Source organism: Zeugodacus cucurbitae, chromosome 2 (assembly GCF_028554725.1).
Source record: "Zeugodacus cucurbitae isolate PBARC_wt_2022May chromosome 2, idZeuCucr1.2, whole genome shotgun sequence".
In the NCBI taxonomy this organism is placed as follows: Eukaryota; Metazoa; Arthropoda; class Insecta; order Diptera; family Tephritidae; genus Zeugodacus; species Zeugodacus cucurbitae.
Window position 1 is genome coordinate 25,500,804 of NC_071667.1, and position 21,046 is coordinate 25,521,849.

Here is a 21,046-nt window from a genome sequence, read left to right on the forward strand (position 1 = left end):
TAAAAGAGATAAATAATGAAGTCATTTATGAAATGAATCAAATCGAACAGGTGCGCAAATACATATGTATACATAAGTATATAAGATATGTAGATATGCATCAAAGACAATAGAGACGGTACTGGCAACAGTCGTGCTTACAGTTAATCATATTATATGTTTAATTATTTTAGGTAGCCTGTAGTAGATGTGCTGAAAATAAGGCAGCTAGTAGCGGACTGAGCCCAAGAAAAAATTACAAAAGAAAATAAGAGATGAGGTTTTCGAGATTATCAGTACAATTACTAATTTCCAACACTTTTTACATACAGTATTTTAAATTCTATTCTTATTCATTCAGCGCTGTGGCTCGCGTCATCTACATATTTAGCTAATTTTTATGCAAAGATAACCGCCAAGTGTGCTGCCAGTAGCGCTAAATTCTAATATTTTTCAATACAAGTATTTATTTGCATTTATACATATATTTTATGCGTTTTCTGTATTATATTAAAATGAAATTAAAATAACATAAAACTTTAGAGAAGCGTGCGCAGGCGTACGATTGCGTAATGCAATATTAATAACGATTGCTAGTGACCGGTAGTTTAGACAAATAGATAAATAAATAAATCGCAATGTTATTCATTGTTGGAATACTAAAACAATGCAAAAATAAAATAAACAAAAAATAGTTCACTAGAATGTATAAAATGGCTAGCAGAGATTTTATAAAAAAAAAAAAATATTTTCAAGTCACATTGAAAAAACTCCTAAAAAAGATTTTCTTATACAAAAAATTTGAAATTATTCTATGTTACTCACAATTAAATAAAACAACGAATGGCAAAATAGCTGATTAAGCTATTATCATTTGTCAATATAATGTAATGATAAGAAAATTATTAAAAAAAAAAAAAGCAATATGCAAAATAAATTGAAGAATCGAATGTAATATAAATACCCTACAGTCACTGAGAAAAATATGTAATATTTAACTTTAATAGAAGGAATTTTTCAAGGGTACGAATATTTTCCAATGATAAGGAGTCACACGTCACTCAACGTGCGATACCCTCAAGCGTTGACCCTTTGTTGATAACACACTACGTTGACATTGTTATACAACAGTAAGTAACCTTCAATGCAGTTCAATGTTTCGATGCAATTTTAATTAATTATTAATATTTGTATTTATTTACTCTTTTAATTTATATACTGTTGAGTACTACTGTTAAAAGACAGTTGCTATGATCTGTCAATGGTGAATTTATTGTGATAACTTTCATTGAGCTTTCAAATTATATTTCTAGTGAAAGCTATGATTACAATTTTAGTTTCAAGCAAAAGTTAAGCCCACTACTATTGAGGGAAATAAAAAAAATCTAGATCTCTGACACTGTATATAGGATTATTAAGCAGCATTTGAGAATTACCGCGAAAGATTTGACTTTTTAGAAAAGCTCTTCCTTTTATCATAGACTTTTTACTATGTAATGTGAAAGCTTTAATTAAGCTTTTAGTTTCTGAAAAAAATCAAAATCACAAATATCGCCAAAAAAACTGGAGAATATATGTATATTCCACAGCATATTGTATTATTGAGACCCAGTATCGCTTGCTCTGAAAGCTTTGTCTTGTCAAATAAACTTTCACTTCATATATAATATATTATGTTGAGTTATTTTTGATGATTTGTGTGAAAGCTTTCAGTATCGAAAATGCATTTTTCCATTGCGAGTGTATATTTTATTCCTTCTTTATTTGAAAATTTATTAAAAATTAATGTTTAACAAAACATATTTGTATAATATGATTACTTTCCGCCGTGACTGTGCACTGCTGTTTGAAGATCACATGTCACTCAGCGTGCGATCAACACAATCACTGAACTTTATGTTGATAACCCACAAGGTCCCACAAAATCATTGAACATAAAATTTACACGGAAAAAAATCAATTAAACATTTTTTTTTAAATATATACTACAAAGTATTGTGAAAAATAATTATTCATAAGTCACAACGCAAAATCCGAAACTGATTAAGCGGTTTAAGCCGCAATTGCTGTTTGAACAATAAAAAATCATAAAAAATCCTCACAAAGGCGTAGAAATCTTTTTTTTTGCGCTCTCAAATACATTTTCAATTTGTTTACAAACAAAAGAATGTAAACAAGTATTTAGAATCAATTTTTATATATTTTTTGCGCGATCAATGGATAACGCTGAATGAACGAGCTTTAATTAATCGCTTTATGTAAACAAATCCAATTAAAGTTTAGTTTATTTTTGTTAAAAGAAACGAGTAGCCAAACAGCGCACAGTAGTCAATCACGCAACGCTTCGTTGCACAGCAGCCGAATTATAAACAAAAATCGTTATCCTGTTATTATCGTTCTCACCCACCTGCCGCGAGCTTTCTTTTTCTTTCTTTTGTGCTTTCATTTCAATCGAAAGCGCAACTCGCACCCACATATATGTACACAATTATGTGTGTGTTTGGCAAGTGATTTGCGATTTGTTGGTTAATTATTTGCGGAAAGTATATAAATTAAGGAAGCTCACGTAATAAATTTCAATTTGCACTCGTAGCACAGTGTTTCGGCGTCAGGAAACATGCTCGAGAGCACGCAGACAAAGAAAACGACGGGCTATGCACTGTATTTTGGCATACAAACATATAATACATATCTCATTTCACAACTGCGCAGTAAATCATTTTGATAAGCCTAAGGTACAGCTGCCAAAGAGCGACCATTTAGTTGTTTTAAAAAAATTTCAGCGCATTTGAAGGTGTATCTTCTTGATTGATGCTTAAATCGCGTTGTTAAGTTTGCATTTAAATTTTGATAATATTGATTTATTGGTGAAACTTATGCCTTTTCATGTGTCTTTCATTTTTTTTAATAAGGCATCAGTGTGAAGAGACATTTTAGAATAATTTTTTTTTTGCAAAGAAGCTTTTCAAGGCGGAAATGCGCGCAGAGCTTTGGCATTGCTGGTCGAAGGCCGACAGCTTATATTACAAATTTTTTTCGTGTTGTCCAGAAAATATGTGGGTTGAGAACTCAGGTCTGATCTTTGATCCCGAAAATCAAAATAGCTTTGAAAAGTACTGAGCATATGAAATATAATATTAAAATCTTAACAATTAAAGTGTTTAATTTGAATTTATTACGGTTAATAGTTCTAATAGAACACATTTTATCGCATTTAGATTTACGTCGACATAACTAAATCGATAACTAATTAAGTATAATATTAGTAATTAATTTGAATATAATTACAATTATCAGATGAACTATGAGCACTCATTTGCACAATTTATTAAAACCAGGTATAACTAACTAAGCTATTTATTAAACTAAGCGTACTAATATTTAAATTTGCGCTTTAGCCCTGCAGTAAGTGAGAAAGAAAAAATCGTAGGTTAGATAGGAGAGTGAGGGTAAAGGGCAACTGGGTTCGAAACTCAGAAAAAAACAAAAAAAAAAAAAATATTGGAAAACGTTTAAGCAAGATCAGAACTCTAGTATAAATTTGTATATCCCAGGCATGGAAATTGCATAAAAATTCTGTTAGTAATAGGGATGTCAGGTGGCAAAGAAATTACAAAAAAACTGGGCTGTATAAATTCATTAATAATACACTTGAAGAACCCTAAACAGAATAAATAAGTATGTATAGTCGTGTGAAAAACATATGAAGTGGCTAACCTATATTTAATATACAAATGAACATATATGCATATTTAATGATAGCTGATATGTGTGTATGTGGGTGTGTGGGTGTGTAACAGCATGTAACATCTGTTGCAATGACTTGTTAACATTTATTACAAATAACGCTGGGAATATTCATTAAGAATGTGCAAATTACAATTACTTAGGTAAAAATAAATAATACTTTGCGACTTAATGGCTGGGCATTGTTAATTTAATGCCGATGGAAAGCGTGTTTGCGCTAGCTGCAACCCGTGCACCGCTCAAAGGCGGCACAGCAATGCGGAAATATACATACATAAATTAACAGCTATTTAATTATTTATAAAAAAAATTGTTTTTTTTTTTAATGATTTTGAAGTATTTGTTTTTGTTGCGCATTCGCTCGCAGGTGCCATTTTAAAAAGGTACGGGTGTGTTTATTGAATTTTAGCATTAACATTATGCGCTTGGAGCTGCCTTCTTATGCTCCAATTAATTTATTGTTCATTTTTATTGGCATAAGCGAGTATAATGAGGCTTAATTTATTGATACAACACTTTATTGAAATCAATTAATGTGCAATTAATAGGTTTGCATTATAAAGTACTCTTTTAAGTATTTAAATAGCATGCCTTTAAGATTTAAACAAAAAGTGGCCACAATTTTTGAAAAGTCTGCTTAATATTTTGCATGCTGCTATGATTGCGAGTATTTTTAGTTGAATTTAAGAACTGTTTGGCATTGATTACATATAACTTATTAAAAACATTTTCCCATACAGAAAATTTAATAACAAAGTATTGAAAAAAAAACTAAAAAAATTACTAAATTTTGAAAATTAAATAATTAAAAATTTTGAAATAATTCCGGTCAAAAATATTTTTCATATTTTTTTAAAAAATCGTGTGAGTGATATATAGTTCGTTAGGAAATCAATGCCAAAATTTTCGCATAACAGAAAATTTTATATTGAAATTTTTTTCCAAAAAAAATTAAGTTTTGAAAATTTATCAAAAAAAAATATGTTCAGTCAAAACTAAAAATTTTCCAAAGAAATTCATTTGCGTTTTGTAAAATTTTATTGATTTTTTTAAATCGTTTACTTTTGGAAACAATTGTTTCTTTTTAAGGATTAATAAAACTACGATTTCATAAAATAAAAAAAATTCAATTTGATACATAAATTTATACAAATTATTTTTTTTTGAATTCGAAAAAATAAAAATATTTTAAATACTTGAAAATTGTGAAATTTCAAATTTAAATATTTTTTAGAAGAGTTATTAATATATTTATTATTTTAAAACATTTAAAACGTTGCGTAGTGAATGTTGCCTACATTTAGGAGCTAAACACGCTAACGATTAAAATCTCAGCTTTATTAAGTATTTTTACAGTCAATAATTCAACCACTCGCCAACCCTACTCTGAGCTCTCCAACAACCAACAACACCGCTTAATTCTTTCATATTCATAACGAAAAAACAAACATTCTTCTATTAACTATAATTGAGATGTCTGCTGTATGTCGCTACACACCGTTAACGGTAATAAATTAATATAAAAAATGCTTGTTTTTGCTTTGACAACACTGACAGAGACAGTTTTTCGCGCCCAACCACCTGCAAAATCAGGTCAAAACCGCTCTTTAACAGTGCCATAGACAAGTGCAAACTAGCCGCAGCAACAACAAAACCAATTACAGCCATTATAAACAATTAAATGCTGAAATGCTGGACACTCATGTCCTTTTTTATGCGAATATTTAGCATAAAGCAAAATCCACGCTTAGCTGGTAGGTAGCGAACTAGGCGGCACGAGTTTATTATGTAAGCAGCTTTATTAGCATATACGAGTATACTTTGCATTAAAAAGAAACTACAAATTATTTTAATTGGAACAATTGATTTTGATAACACAATCGATAAAGCGGCAACACACACATAAACACACAGAGATAATGATACGAGTATGCACTTGTAGTATGAGCATTTCATGTCAGAGTACCATTTTACAAATTGCACTATTCTTGTTGTTGTTAACGATGCTCAAATGTGACAAGATAATTTGTAAACGCTTTCAATTGCGCTGTAGCAGTCGAGGCGAGGCATAATTGTTGTTTGTTTTAAATGTTTAATGGCGTTTTTTGCACAAAGAAAAAAGTATAAACAGCAAAGTAATGATTAAATTTATGGTAATGGAGATGTGAAACGTAACAGGGTGGTCCGAAATGTGTACCAAATATCTCATGTATACGTATACTTAAGCAAAAATATGTAGGAAATGAGCAAATCGATGTTTCGAAACTTCGAAAAAGCGGATAATAGATATTGACTTAGATTCGATATGTTTGGAAAATATCGAAATCGATTATAAAATGATCGCTATTACATCTGATTATCGATAATTTTATGAATTTATTTATCGATATATACATTTTTCTCTACAAAACAGTTTCATAATTATTGTTTTAAATTTATTTCAACACTTTATTTTATTAAACATTTCATTTTTGTTCCAAAAGAGCTTCCTCCTGCTTGTATCACCCTCAACTTGAGAGTATTGTCATCGTTTGTAAACTTGCATAAATATATTATATATATATTTTATTAATATTTATTATTCAAAATAGTTTTTTCTGATATTATTCAAGAGGCCAACTACAATAGTGAGTTGAGGTTATTTGGGAAAAACATTTCGTAGAATTGCAATTAAATAAATGTACGGACTAGTATTGAAACGAGCAACGAATGTAATAGAAAAAATTAAAATTTACTTATTTGAAGAGTATGTAGTATTAGGGTAATACACAAACATGATATGTATGTATGTGTATGGGTCTTAATCACCATAGGTGTATAATTTCAGTTTTAGAAAAGAAAAAATCAATAATATGATATCAGATATAACAAATCAGGATCAAGGATAATAATTGTGTTTAATAATCAGGTAATTGTAATAATTAGTTAAATATTTAAATTCATCATTGCTAAATTACAATTAATTAACCCAAACATATTTCACATAGATAATAATTTTAAATATATATAATTTTTTTGAGTATGCGCCATCAAATGTTTAAAATATCAAAAAATATTCGTAAATATTAAAAAAATAAATTTGAATTTTGTTTTAATTATTAGTAATTAATTTGAAATTATTTTTTAAATTATTAAAATAAAAATGTTTGTGCATTTGCTTATAAGTTTTAGGCAAAATTTCCTACACGTGGGGAACTGCATACGTTTTATATACGAGTACTATACGTATATTTATATAAATGCATAACTAATAAGTGTCGGCAGTTTAGAGGCAAAAGGGTGCGGCTGTACTAACATACAATTAATTATTTGTCTTTTTTACAGAGTGTTTCATCAAAGGAACTCAACTTGCCAGTAATTTCAACTAAAGTGGTGAATATAAAATATATTACGGTTTCTTAAGCGTCGTTGGGTAGAGTGAAAGACAGTGATATTAAAAAAACTGGTCTGAACAAAAATTTATTATTAATAAAATTATTAATAAACTTCATATAAATAATTATAACAAATATATATTAATAATAAAAATAAAATTATGAAATAAAAAAATAAAAAAAAAATTTTAAAGTAATTTTTTCTATAATAATTTTAGAATTTATTCAATTTATTATTTCTATATTTTTTCATGTATTTCAAATTGCTTGGAAAATAAAACTATTTTTTCCAACACAAATATTTTTTTTGTTTGTTTAAAATAATTATTAAAATTTATTTTTCTACTTTTTCAGAACAAATTAAATTATTATAAAATTTTAGATTTTTTAATTTATATTAAATTCTTTTCCAAAAATAACCTCATGTAGAATAAATATCAGCTTTTATATTTAATTGATTTTCTATGAAATGTTTAGTTTTATTTCGGAAATAATTCTCACAATAAAATAATATAAATTTTTTTTTATGTCGATAATATATAATTTTATGGACTAAAAGTCAAGAGCTTTAAGTTTAATAAAGAATTTGAGAAATATATTTAATATAAAAAGAATTAACTATATAAAATAAAAATTAAGAATTTGATAAACAAAAAAATCACCAAAAAAGTATTGAAATTAATACGTTGCGTTTATTTCTGAGTTTGAATATTTTGAAAAAGACTTTCTTAATTTATTTTTAATTTAATTTAATTTTTGATTAATTTTCCTAATCAAATCTCACTCTAACCAACAACGCTTGGTGCAACGTAGCAACTACAACGGAAAAATATATACCAAAATTTAGCATATATGTGTAGGAAAATAAAACAAATTCACTTTGCGAGCTAATAAAATTTCTTGAACAAATTGGCTGTGGTTTGTGGATTTTACTGCATTTAAGTTCATTTTGTTTTTTGTTACTGTTTGGAGTGTCGGGTTTGTAATAAGGAATAATAGTTTCGTTCCTAACCTCGCCGCTCAACAAGTCCATCTCATGCGATGCGGCATGCTTTGCCGTTTTTATAATGCTGTAGGTCTTGGCGAAGGGCGCCTTTATAAGCTGATTAATGCGTAAGTAAATTTAAGGATTCGTCAAATTTACATTTGTTAATTCGTATAAATATTATTTATTTTCATTTTTTTTTTGTTTTGTAGTAATGGACCAGTAAAATATATGCACGTTTTAGCGGAATAAGAAACGGAAAAGAAAAAAATTCAAATGAAGAAAATTTCGTTTAAAATTATATGCAAGAAGATAAATGGAAATTTTCGTTCTAAAAATGTTTTAATTTAATTTAGTTTAATTGCTAAATTGTAAAGGAATCGAGTAAATTTAAATTATTTGAATATTTTGTTAAAACCTAAAATTATGAATTAGTTAATACGAGTTGCATAGCTGAGAAAATTTCGATAAGAGACTTACAATTTTAAGAAACTTATAAAATACAAATATTTATCGTATATATATTATATATATATAGCTATAGTATGTGAGTATGTTAAGGAATATTTGATATTTTAAGTAGTGATGATAATTCAAGTAGATTGATATTGAATAAAAGTAGTAATATAAGTAGTAGCATATAAAGTAGTAAAAGTGAGACAACTTAATCACGATAAAAGTTAAACTAGTGCAACCGAGGCACACGTTAAATATGAAATTTTATTATATTAAATTAAAACTCGTGTACTCACCTCCCACGACTCGCGTGTCAAGTCACTGATCTCCTCGTTTTCTTGGCTGCCACTGCGTCCACTCTTGCCGGTGCCGCTCTTCGTCCACTCGGTATCATCTTGGATGAGTTCGAAGCCACGCGTTTTGATTTGCTCTTCATTCAACTCACCGTACAGGTGTTGCACCCAGGTGTTTATGAAGCGATACAATTCATCAACGCTGTAGGGTAAGGGGAAGAAAGTTATTGATTAATATATATTTTAATAAATTTATAAAAATTTTATCTCTCTTATTTAAGTTTATTAATTAAACAACTAGTAACGCTGTCCAATACAAAAACAATGTAACAAATGCACACACTTACCGATTTTTAGGTACACTAAACCAGTATTCAGGTCTCAATTTATTTTTGCCATACGACATAACAGAGGTCGGTAGCGGTATTGCCTTGCCAATGGGCTTGCCCATGCGCAGGCGTAAGTACAATGGTGGGTCCGGGCAGGCGCGTGCCGGTCGTGGTATCAATTCTGTAGAGAAAAATACGAGAACGAACAAAAAAAAATAATATTAATAAATGGGGAAAAAGGGAAATTCACGGCTACACGTGCAACATTTAGGCAGACAAATATATAAATAAATAAATGTTTATGTATAAAAATATATAAGTATCCAGGCGCACACACATATATGTATTTAGGTATGTTTATATGTAAATTAATATCTAAAATGTATATTAAACTATAACTGATAAAAGTTGGGAATGCTTTCAAAAGTGGAGTGGTTTCAAATCTTAACAGGGTTTACGTTATCGCCAAAAAAATTAAAAACGACAATAAATTAATGTGACACACATTAATAGATTTATAACACTTAAGCTGCACTCGATTATTTTAGATTGATATGGAAGTTATTTACAAAGGAAAAGCAAATACGGGTAAGTTTCTTTAAATTAAAAAAATAAAAATAACTATTGCTATTTTTAAGCACAACTAATTTTATTATTGTGTTTGTCATATTTTTGACTGAATTTTAATAATTATTTCATTTTGTGGGTTAGACATTGACAGTTGAGCTTTTGAGAGTTATATATTATATGTATGTACAAGGGACATAATTCATATTATATATATACATATAATATATAAAATATTTTATTATATATTATAAATTTTTAAATTTACTTTTAAACTGTATAAAAAATATAGTTATTTAGTATACAAACTGTGTCACATACCGACGATATTCAAGTGTGGAAAATATGGCGCCCGTACTACATGTTTATGAAATTTTTGCGAATATGAGGTAGGTGCGTATGAGTGATTGTTTGAGTAGTTATAGTTTATTTTAACGATAATCGAGTTTATTTTGTGGCAAAAAGTGATACAAATAAATAAATTTAATGTTAAAAATGTTATAATTGTTGTGAATAAAAGGTTCTGTAAATTATATAGTATATATCAAAGTGTATTCAACAAAGTGAACTAAGTATATGACATTTAATTTTTTTTACCCGAATTTGACATGTTTGTTGCCATTGGCTTAACCCTTACATTTATTCAAAAATTCAGATTTTGAAATACAAAAGTAAACAAATTTCAATAAAAAAAAAATATTTTTTAAATGATTAAAAGAAAATGCCGAATACTTTCTGCTTATGCAAAACAACTCATGGAAGCAATTTACTAATGTTTTGTGCTCCACCTGACAAATTGCAAACAATTTTATCAATATAAATTATATTTTTCAAGATAAAAAATACGGGTTAATATAAACAAATACATGAATTGTTTACTATTTTATTGTCAAAAGCGAGTATGTCAAATACTTAGTTCACTTTGTTGAATACACTTTGGTATATATTATATATATTATATAATTACAAAAATATTTTTTATACATACATACATATGTATATATTCTATAAAATATATGTACGTATACTCATAAAAGATTTAAAAATTTTTGCTTCTCCGAAATACACTTATCAAAAAATATTTTAATTTTTTCGAATTAAAATTTTTCTCTTAACTTTAATTTTGCGATTTTTGTTGTTTTTGTGACACAAAGGCACAGTTTCGAAACAAACATACATTTTTTTTACTGGGGAAAAATAGACCTAGATAGTGGCCACATCGCCAAAGGCTATGTCATAAACAAAAATTTGTCAACAAAATCTAATAAAAAATTTCTACAAAAATCCTTAATAAATTGCACAAATACACTGCAATAATATTGACTTACTATCAACGCTAATGAACAATTCCGGTTTGTCATCAACTGATACCATCGAACGGTAGTCCAATTTCGGTTGTAGTTTGACGTCCTTCAATTTGGTTGTGGAAGCAGTGCCCTCCGACGATTGTGGACGCATAAATGTGCCAATCGATGAGCGTCTGCATGTGGAGAGAATCAAAGTGTTAGTCGAAAGAGTAATCAATAAAAAAATAAATATTTTGCATTTATTTTTTGCAAAAAGTGATGTTTTATTGCTGGAAATTTGTTGTAAATGTTTCAAAAATGTTATGACAACATAGCTATGCGTACAAAGAAATTCGACAATTAGAAACAAATATTTTTAACAACTTTTGATAATGAGAGATAATAAGTGAAAGTGCTAAATGTTGTCCGACACAACCAGAAAATAACAAACTAATTTTTTTTTTCAAAAACACAGCAGGTAAAACAGAGTTTACACCAACTATTATACAGAGAAAGTACAATTATTTAACATGTTCAAGAGATTTTTTTAACAATTTTTTTTAGATAAAATTAGATGAAAATGACAAAAACTATTATGTTCGAATTTCGTAAATTTTCAATTGCAATTAACTAAGCAAATATGGGTAACACAGCTAAAAAATGTTTAGTTAAGAAAATACAAATTTTAAGTTGTTGCTTAGAAATAAAATTAATATAAAGTGGTATTTTTTATAATTCAAAATAAAATAAATTGTTTGTATCTAAATTTAATGTAAACCATTTCTCCCAGATTTTTCTATTTTATTTAGTAAACATTTATATTGTTTAGTTTTAAGTCAAAACTAACGCTAATCTATGTATCTGTATAATTTTTCTAAAGCAAATTCCTATTTGTTGACTATTTATAGACCTGGTCACAGCTCGAATTTGGTTTAGTTGTTACTCTGTAGCATATGCTGCAGCATATTACGTTTTCTCCGTAATTATGAAAGCTAAGAAGTATCTAAGAAGTTGACTATTTATAGACCTGGTCACAACTCGAATTTGGTTTAGTTGTTACTCTGTAGCATATGCTGCAGCATATTATGTTTTCTCCGTAATTATGAAAGCTAAGAAGTATCAAAGCCATAATTCCGGGCTTTGAATTTGATATTCGAACTTTCGAACACCCCCTATTAGTTTCTAACTCTGCACCACATTATATTTTCGTTGTAATTATGAATGTTTAGAAGTAGCAAAACAAGTTTTATGATCTTCGAACCGATATTCGAATTTTCGAACTTTATATAATTTTCGATGGTATGCTTCGTTAGTCTAAATAAACTGCTTAACAATAAAAAATGTATTTTTTTTTTTAATTAAATTTCCGTTTTAGTTGATTAACGTTTATTAAATTCTATGATTTTCATGAAAATATGGATTCTATTATTTTCTGACCATATTACTACTCTTGTTCTTCAGAAATATTATTTTCGAATGCATTCATCTCTGATTTTTTTAGCTTCGAAGTTTCCAAAATTTCTAGTTTTTCGTTTATTGATTGATTACATTTATTTTCGAAATTAATTTGCGAATTCGAGTTTTTCCGTCTTTCTAAAAATGGTGGCTAATTCCTTATCAAATATCGAAAAATCTGCTAAACAGCAATAAAACAAGGCTAGCGGAGACATAAATATCTTATACTGCCGCGAAAACTAAACCAAATAAAATTAAGATTTTTCTACATAGAAGTTTTTAAATATTTATTGCATTTAAAATATACTTAACCAAATAACAGTGCATGGGAAAAGTGTGCGGAAGAACAATACAATTTTGCACTACACATTAAAGAATTCGAACTTGTGTTATTTACATGAAAATATAAACGAGTATGTGTGATACGTTGAAGAAGGGATAGAAACACATTTATCAGAATATTTACACAAAAGTACTAGGGAAACTCAAAAAAAAGGAAATAGGAAAATATATTAGAGCGATAGCACAACAACTGTTATAGATTTCGAAATTAAATGCAAAATTAATTTTTCTTTTGACGAAAAATACCGAGCATACAATTGATTTGAACATTACAAAGTAACGAAAAGTTTCATAAACAAATATCTGTTTGGCGGACAATGAAACGGCAAACAAGCACTTCGAAAACACCATTTAAACTTCAAATTTGTTGTTTTTGCTTGCGCAACTTAACAGTACGCACTGTCAATGCTATTCGTGGATGTTTCAAGTTAAATGCAACAAAGCAACTAATTCTTACCCAGTGGAAAAGTGACCCTCGGAATGAGTTGAATGCGGAGTCAGTGGTGGCACTGGTGAGCCACCAGAGTCTTCGGACGGTGTTTTTGAAAATAAATTGCCACCCAACTCTGAGACCAAAGTAATGGGTGAACTGTGAGTATTCGAATCGAAACAAAATTATAATTGTTTTTTTTGTATGCAGTGAATGTGGAGAGTTATTAGGTGGTGAGTTGGATTTCGAATTAAGAAAAAAAAACGGTAAAAACGAAGTGGTGCATGGTGTTCGTTTGTACAGGCGTTTAATGGTTGGCATTTTGTAAGTGCACGTAAATCAACGAAAAAATCAATTTATAATTTATATAAATATGTGGAATATGTGTTTAGGGTTGATTTTTTTACAACAAAAAAGTAATCATAAAAATATTCCAATCGCCGCAAGATTAGTGAGCATTGTTTGAAAAATAATTTCCGTTTTCATTTTTGGAAAGGAAGAAAATCAAAGGAAAAAATGTTATACCAATTAATTTTTTGTTTCTCATAAATTCTTTACAATACTAAGGTAACTAAAAACCGTATACGATTTCCAATAACAGTAAAACTATTGCTAAACTGCTTATTTCTAATGCACTCACCTAGAAAATACTTTCGAAAATACGCTCTGATTCGAATCGCCCGTATTGGGCGCCGATTCAGAGTCCGCCGACTTGCCGAGGCTGCCACCAGTGCCCGGAGGGCCACCTGCTTCGCCAGTGAGGCCTTCAACCCAAGCCAAAGGATATGATAAGCGTTTCAACATCTGCAAAAACAAAAAAAATATTTTTATATTTCCATTACTAACATACTCGTATTTCATTCAGTGTATACTTTATTCTTCTTCTCAGCATTCTTGTCGCCCTGTGCCGCATTCGCTGCAGCTGATGCGGCCACCGCCGCCACAGCCTGTTGCTCGCCATTGTTATCGTCCACGCTGAAGCTGACGCTTGTGGTCTTCTTGCGTCCACCTGCGGTGCCCGCGTCCAAGCTTTGGGCGCTCAGCACCGAGCTGCGTGGCGGCGATTCGCTCATCAATGTCGGCGAGATGGTCTTCGGTGGCACCCAATCGGAGCTCAGCACTATGTCGGCATCACTGTAAACGGTCTTCTTTGGTATGGGCTGCAAATTTGGTATGGGTTCACGTATATCGATGCCCGAGTCATAGCAAGATTGCTTAGCTAGCTCCTCCAAGTGTTCGAGATCGGCGGGCGCCAGACCGCCAGGCAAATGCACACCGCCACTTGCCGCACCGATGCCGCTGATCGAGGAGGTGGCCGAGTGTGGATCCTGCCCACGGGCGCCACTATCGATGGTCGTTTGCGATTCGTTGTCGCCTTCGTCTTCCGATGATCTTCGGGAATTAAGATAATAGAGGCTGAATTTTTGCAAGTTTTTCGTTTTTTTTTTTGTTTGTTTTGAAGTAAGTGGACGCGTATGTAGTGGTGATGGTACATATACGAATTTCGTTCCGTTAAGAACGATTCGTTATGGTGGCAAATGTTGGCGAATAGCAGTTGTACAAAAGTATTTGTGCAAGTTTTACATAATGGAAAGTAAACAGTGAATAATTATGTGTGGAAAGTTGTAGCCAATTGTTGTCGGGTTTTTTCGGATTTTTGTTTTTTTTTTCATACACAAATTGTGTGTGCGTGTATGTGAAGCAGTTTCACAATTCACATATGAAAATACAGGAAAATAAAAATTTACAAAATTAAAATTTTAACGTTTTGTAACTTCATAGAGTAAATAGATACTACCAATTATCGTATAAAGACACACACAGACGCACACGCTGTCTTAGCATGCGTGGTTATTAATCAGCGTGCGAAAAGAGAAAGACGAGACCCCAAGAAGAGCGAGCAAGAGTTGCATTTACGTCAATAATTTACGGCTCACTTTTATTACGATCTATTTTTGATTAGTGTTAATTGGTAAATAGATTTTTTAAATACTTTTTTTTTGGAAAAAAGACATTAGCCGAAGATAGCGCTCAAGAGATTGAGCAAGCTTGTTAGAAAGCAGGAAATAGCAGCGTACGCTTAAACGAAGTAGTTATTTTGTGTAGAAATTGTTAAATCTATTTTTTATAACAATTTTATATCAAAAATAATTTTTGAAACATTTAAATTCTGTATTTAAAGGTCTGCGATATTTTTGACGGACTAAATTCAATTAAAATTTAAAATTTCAGCAAATATACTAAACTTATTTTTTAAATTTAGAAATTTTTTAAATTCCAGATTTTTTTTTTTAATAAATTAAAAATTTGGAAATTTAGTTCTTTGCTTGTCACATAAACAAATAAATAATACCGCTATAACAAGCATACGTTTGCGAAAATATTTAGATTTTGCGCAGTTTAGACACTACTGTGTGAAATATTTGCTGATTTTAATTTAATTTTGTTATCTTTAAAGCGAAAAAAATGTCTCTGAATGATTGATATTGGTAAACAAAGTCACATCATACATACACAGATACATATAAAACATATTGGACTAAGCACAGAAGACAGATAATACTTTCAATTTCTCTTATATACACTAGAAACTGATAATTCAGGAAGCAACTTTTATTTTGCTAATTAAAAAACTTTTTTTTTTTAAACTTAGACTGAATCCACGACACTAACATAAAACCGCCTACATTGATAATTAATTGAACTTCCGAAAGTGGCGCAGAAACCTGCATAGTAACCCTGAACCAATTAAGATTTTTTCGCTTATATTTGTAACCCAAGACAAGACAGTTACGCAAGAGAATTTCCAAGGAAAGGAAGAGAGACGACCACAGAGACGAAGACCAGTACATAGACGTAGACAAATGCATGCAATAATAGAGTGATAAATGAAGCTTAATCGAATGCTGATTGCTTACCGATCTTTGCTCGGTATGGCCCAATGGTGATCCAATAGACTTTTGCGTCGTTCCTCCAATGTGGTGCGTGTATCGGTGAGGTTAAGTGTCTTCTTCAAATCATTAGCATCGGCATCGTCTTCAGTTTTGTTGGCTTTCGTGCTAATCTCATCATCAGTCTTAGCACTTTCTTCTTTGGCTTCTTCACCCTTCTCTGTGTCTTTTCGCTAAACAGCAAAATGCATTTTATCATTAATTCATATACATATATAAAATAAGTATTGAAGCATTTACTAACCTCACGTTTGCCTGTGTTAGAGCATAACGACTCCTGATCGTCACATGTCTCCATAGAACCACCTGCTTGTTAAATGCATCATTTGAATAATGTAACAGTGCATATATTATTTAGCAAATTTATTTTCCACACATTTACATACCTGTTTCACCTTCGTCCCCACGCTCTTTGGCCTCTTTAGCCTGTTTCGCTTCTAATACTGCTTGTGGATAGTAGATTTCGGCATTTTCATTTTGTTCGGTATTCACACCGCCCGACACACGCATGTGCGCTATATCGTGAAAGATGGCCGCATTCACAACCAAATCCATAGGTGCAATTACACCGTAACTCTCCGGTCCATGCTCAATAACTAGCGGATCGGAGACATTGGGATCGAACATAACGGCATTGGGTGTGACCAAAAGGACACCACCCACAACACCTTGTCCGTCGGTGATATGGCGTACATTGATTTTGAGGAAACGTTGTGTGATAACGGGATCGTCACTTTTATTTGCTTCAGCTTCTGCATTGTCGGTGCTCTTTGTGGAATCGACGCGTTCTATATGACCCGGTTTAGGTGAACCTGGGCGGAGACCTTCTAGTATATCTGTAAGTATTAATACAATTGATAAGGTGTACAACTTTAGTATTTAGTATTCAAAATACAATTATCAGAGATTTAGGTCATTAAACAAAAGTAGTTCAAGACACAGTATGCTTCAAGCGAATTTTTTTTATTAAAACAACAAAGGTCTGTCTTTTGGATACCACACAGCAACCCCCAACTGTTTCACGTTTCTAGACAGAACGTAGTAACAGCTAAACGATAACTATGTAAATGAACCGTGAGAATTACAAAAAAAAAAGAAAATAATAGCTTGAGAAACTATATAAAATTAATCATGTGCTATTATAAGATAGTAAGCTGTTTTATGATAGCACTATAAAAAGTAAATATATGTATATATACTGAACGAAATGATATAACCGAATGATAAACAGCTGACAAAACTTGGTAGCAGTTGGAAGCCAACAATTTATTTCTTCCGGCTTACTTATTAAAAGAAGTGGCCAATATATTAGTTACAGAAAACATCGCTGGAATAAATGTGTGGAGGCTGTCAAGTTGACAAGCGTTTGAACAGCCTTATAGGACAAATCCCACTCAAAATTACAAAACGTATTTAGCACTTTTTCATCGGGCACTAATATAGGGCAAAATAATTTGTCCAGCTTTGTTTATTTCACTTAAATAGTTACTTAAATATACACATAAACTGTATATACAGCTGTTTTGTCAGTCAAAATGTGTATATTTTATATTTAACACGTTTAAATATTCTTTACTAAAAATAATAAAGAACCGTTATTGCTTAAAAGCCATTCAAAATAATACTTAAAAATATTTAGAGCATATTCAAATCCATTCAAATTGTTCACCTATAAAAGTTAAAAGGAATCGCATGACACGTTTTTGGTTTAGTGCTCAAATAGTTACAACGGCCAATAAATTTTCATAAATTTTGTTGTCTTTGTTCACACAAAGGTATATAGACAAAACTAACTGCAGGGATTTAACTTTTATTGACTCTAGTCATGTGTATTAACATCAAAGTATTTAACAAACTACTGCAGTTGCTGCTTTCTTCCACAACTAATGGCCAAATATCATTTGTAGAGTGTGTATTTTATCAATTCGAACTGATAAGAGCCAAGTTAAAAAAAAGGAAAACAACAAAAATCTATACAAATAATCAAAGTCTGATTAACACATTTTATGCAATATTGATATTGATAAGACATCATACTAATTTATTTAATATGCTACATTTTTTAAAGAAAATAAATTCCATTGCCACAAAATACACACACCACCTAAATTACTCAAGGTCCCATATGGTCTAGTGGCTAGGATATCTGGCTTTCACCCAGAAGGCCCGGGTTCGATTCCCGGTATGGGAAGATTTTTTGCACATTTTTGGAAAAATATTTTTTATTATACAAATAGTATTTCGTGAAACTTTCCATTCAGTTATGGCAATTTTTGTTGTTGAATATTGCTACTAATTTATAACTGTTATGTCTTTAATTTTTAATATTCTCATTAACACCTATTTACACACATGCGAATTCGAAAGGCGCTCAATTATTAGTTGGAGTAAAACTCACGAGTGCACAGCTTCTTAATTTCATTAATATTTTAAAACCAAAAGCATTTACATTAAATTGTCTTACACTGCAACGGTTATTAATAACAATATTTTTTTGTAATTTATTTGGCCCTGAAATTTCGAGATTTTTTCGATGGCCGGCGAACGTAAAGCAAAAAACCTGCAATTCAACTTTTCTTGTTACTCTGCATAGGACTTGCTTTAAATGACAACCCTTATTTCATATTGTTTTTTATTCACACGAATTTCTTTACCAATTAGCACAACTCATGTATTGTTGATTTATTGGAAAATGTAAATAAAGAACTTGTGTTCACCTCCGTTACGCCAGAAGACCGCTGTATGCATATTAGCACTTTTATTTCCCACTAGACTCCGTTAAACTAGTCGAATTGGTGTTTTCTTTCACACAACACACACAATTTACACTTGAATTTCGCAGTTGTTAACGACTCTCCATTAAAAATTGTTTGAAATATAATTAAAAACGTTATTTTTCAATAATTTATACGCTACTAATGAATTTTTATTTGCAGAACTCCTGACTACTGTTATGTTGTTGTTTTTACGTGTGCTAAGCGAATGACAGCCAAACGTCAATAGCATATGTGCTGGAAAAATGAACGAGTGAGAGGCAAAATGTAAACTGCTGAATAAATGACTGCGATGAATGGGTAAATTACGAATAAGTAAACAAAACGAAGTGGCAGTTGACATATGTTAGTCGCGAGTGTTGCCACTCTTTGCAGTAGATGCAATATTTTGTTGAGGATTTTTAATCCAATTGGCATGAATTGGTTTTAACAAATTGAAATAAACTTATAAGAAAATAGGCTGATTGGAAAACATACGGAAATAGAAGAATAAATAAAAGTTGGAATAAAAAATTAAATAAATGTAATTATGTTGGAGAAAACAACGAAAAATTGTTTAATATAAAAATAGTAACGGCAGCGATAAAAGATTTTGAAGACTCATACAAGCTTAAATAAAAATTTTGTTTTTCTTATATTTTTTAGAGGTTATAATAAATGAATATTTACAAAGGTAATAAATTTCCTACCTAGCTCTAATAGCTATTATACATATATTAGCGGAGTAAAGGTAGTATCGAGACAGTACATATATACATATGTATATACAATTAAGGGGATTCACCGATCAACTTTTAACATTGCTCAGTTGTTAATCTCTTGATTTCTAAGCCTACTCTAGAATGTTTTGAGTTTAAACTTGTCTTTAAAAACACTCATTAATTCATTATTTAAACAACATTCTGCAATGCAAAACTCACCATTTTCATCATTCTGCTCATCGGTGTTTGATAGTTTACGATCGATGGGGCTCGATTTGCCCGATATGCTGGCGTTGGAGCCCTTCTCATCGATGCCAGTCGCACTGCCACTGACCGAATCATTCTTGGCCGCATTCTTATCCGGCACCAGCAACTGTTGGCCCGGATAGATGAATGAACTGTTCAAACGATTGAGATGTGTCAACTCTGAGGGTGTAGTATCGAATCGTGCTGCCACCGAGGTCAAGGTATCGCGATTACCCACCGTATACGATTTGGTTGGTATGGTGGGCAACGAGGACTTTTTGCGCTCATCTAAATTGGTCGGTGTTGTGGTTTAAGGATACAAAGTTTTGACAGGAAAGACCAGGCGGATGTGTGGCAAGAGCGGAGCAGAGAAATGGAAGAAAAAGAAAAAGAAAAATAATAAAATTAATTTAGTGAAATTAAATGTTATATTCAAATCAAGTAAATAATAAAAAATTAATTAATTAACAATAAAATAATTGTTTTACAAATACAGACATTCTTTGTAATACGTAAATAATTTTTAGTTAGTAATGTGTTAGTATATTGGAACAAACGCATTTTTTAACAAGCCGTTTCATTGTAATGGCTTGTAATTGCTTGTTATAAGTAGAAAATGAGTGAAATTGATTAATAATCACGCTCTTACAAAAGTTATCTTGAGTTAGGTAGGTAGGTAGGAGTGCTAGTAATGTCCATTATGCTTTTTGTAGACATCCATTCAAGGTTTGATGCTTGATGAATTCCCAGTGTTCTGTGTTGAATCTGCAATAGAGGTGGGCATTCACAGAGAAAGTGGAAAATTGTTTCCTTATTCCCTGTTAGTTCGCAGCTTCGGAATATGTTGTTGTAGGGCAAACATATTTTCAACGCATGTTCTCCAAATGGCCAATGCCTTGTTATGGTAGCAATTAGTCTGAAGATACTTTTCCTAGACTTATTTAATTAGTCGTTAGTTCTTTTCATGTCGTATTTATTTAGTTATTTTGCATTTTGTTGTAATTTTTCATCTGCTATGTTATAATTGTTGAAATTGTATATCGAGCTCTCTACTGGTCGATCCTAGCGGGCTTGGTATTAACTCTGCTTCAGATTCATTTAGACAAGCTTCTGCCTTTGCCAACTCGTCGG

General features: G+C 30.8%; 1 protein-coding gene, 1 long non-coding RNA gene and 1 other non-coding gene across 22 annotated transcripts in view; 2 read left to right on the forward strand and 1 right to left on the reverse strand.

Annotated features, from left to right (window-relative positions):
- LOC105213141 (TLD domain-containing protein 2) overlaps positions 1–21,046 on the reverse strand; it is a 154,902-nt gene that overhangs the window by 44,166 nt on the left and 89,690 nt on the right. For 7 of the 20 annotated variants that reach the window (XM_054225432.1, XM_011185714.3, XM_054225431.1 and 4 more), the window contains 10 exons: positions 19,889–20,203; positions 16,581–17,030; positions 16,439–16,503; positions 16,162–16,367; positions 14,116–14,659; positions 13,884–14,047; positions 11,059–11,210; positions 9,182–9,344; positions 8,838–9,036; positions 8,113–8,202 (listed from right to left, as the gene is read on the reverse strand). In XM_054225432.1, coding sequence (XP_054081407.1) covers positions 8,113–8,202; positions 8,838–9,036; positions 9,182–9,344; positions 11,059–11,210; positions 13,884–14,047; positions 14,116–14,659; positions 16,162–16,367; positions 16,439–16,503; positions 16,581–17,030; positions 19,889–20,203 — 2,348 coding nt within the window. Of the gene's footprint in view, positions 1–8,112; positions 8,203–8,837; positions 9,037–9,181; positions 9,345–11,058; positions 11,211–13,270; positions 13,403–13,883; positions 14,048–14,115; positions 14,660–16,161; positions 16,368–16,438; positions 16,504–16,580; positions 17,031–18,911; positions 19,136–19,888; positions 20,204–21,046 lie in introns of those variants that run through there. The other 13 variants (XM_011185724.3, XM_011185721.3, XM_011185729.3 and 10 more) reach the window with 9 other exon arrangements.
- On the forward strand, positions 9,876–20,053 carry LOC128919874 (uncharacterized). The gene is made up of 2 exons (XR_008470009.1): positions 9,876–10,119; positions 19,131–20,053. It is a non-coding gene; the product is annotated as an uncharacterized LOC128919874 (long non-coding RNA).
- Trnae-uuc (transfer RNA glutamic acid (anticodon UUC)) lies at positions 18,314–18,385 on the forward strand. The gene has a single exon. It is a non-coding gene; the product is annotated as a tRNA-Glu (tRNA).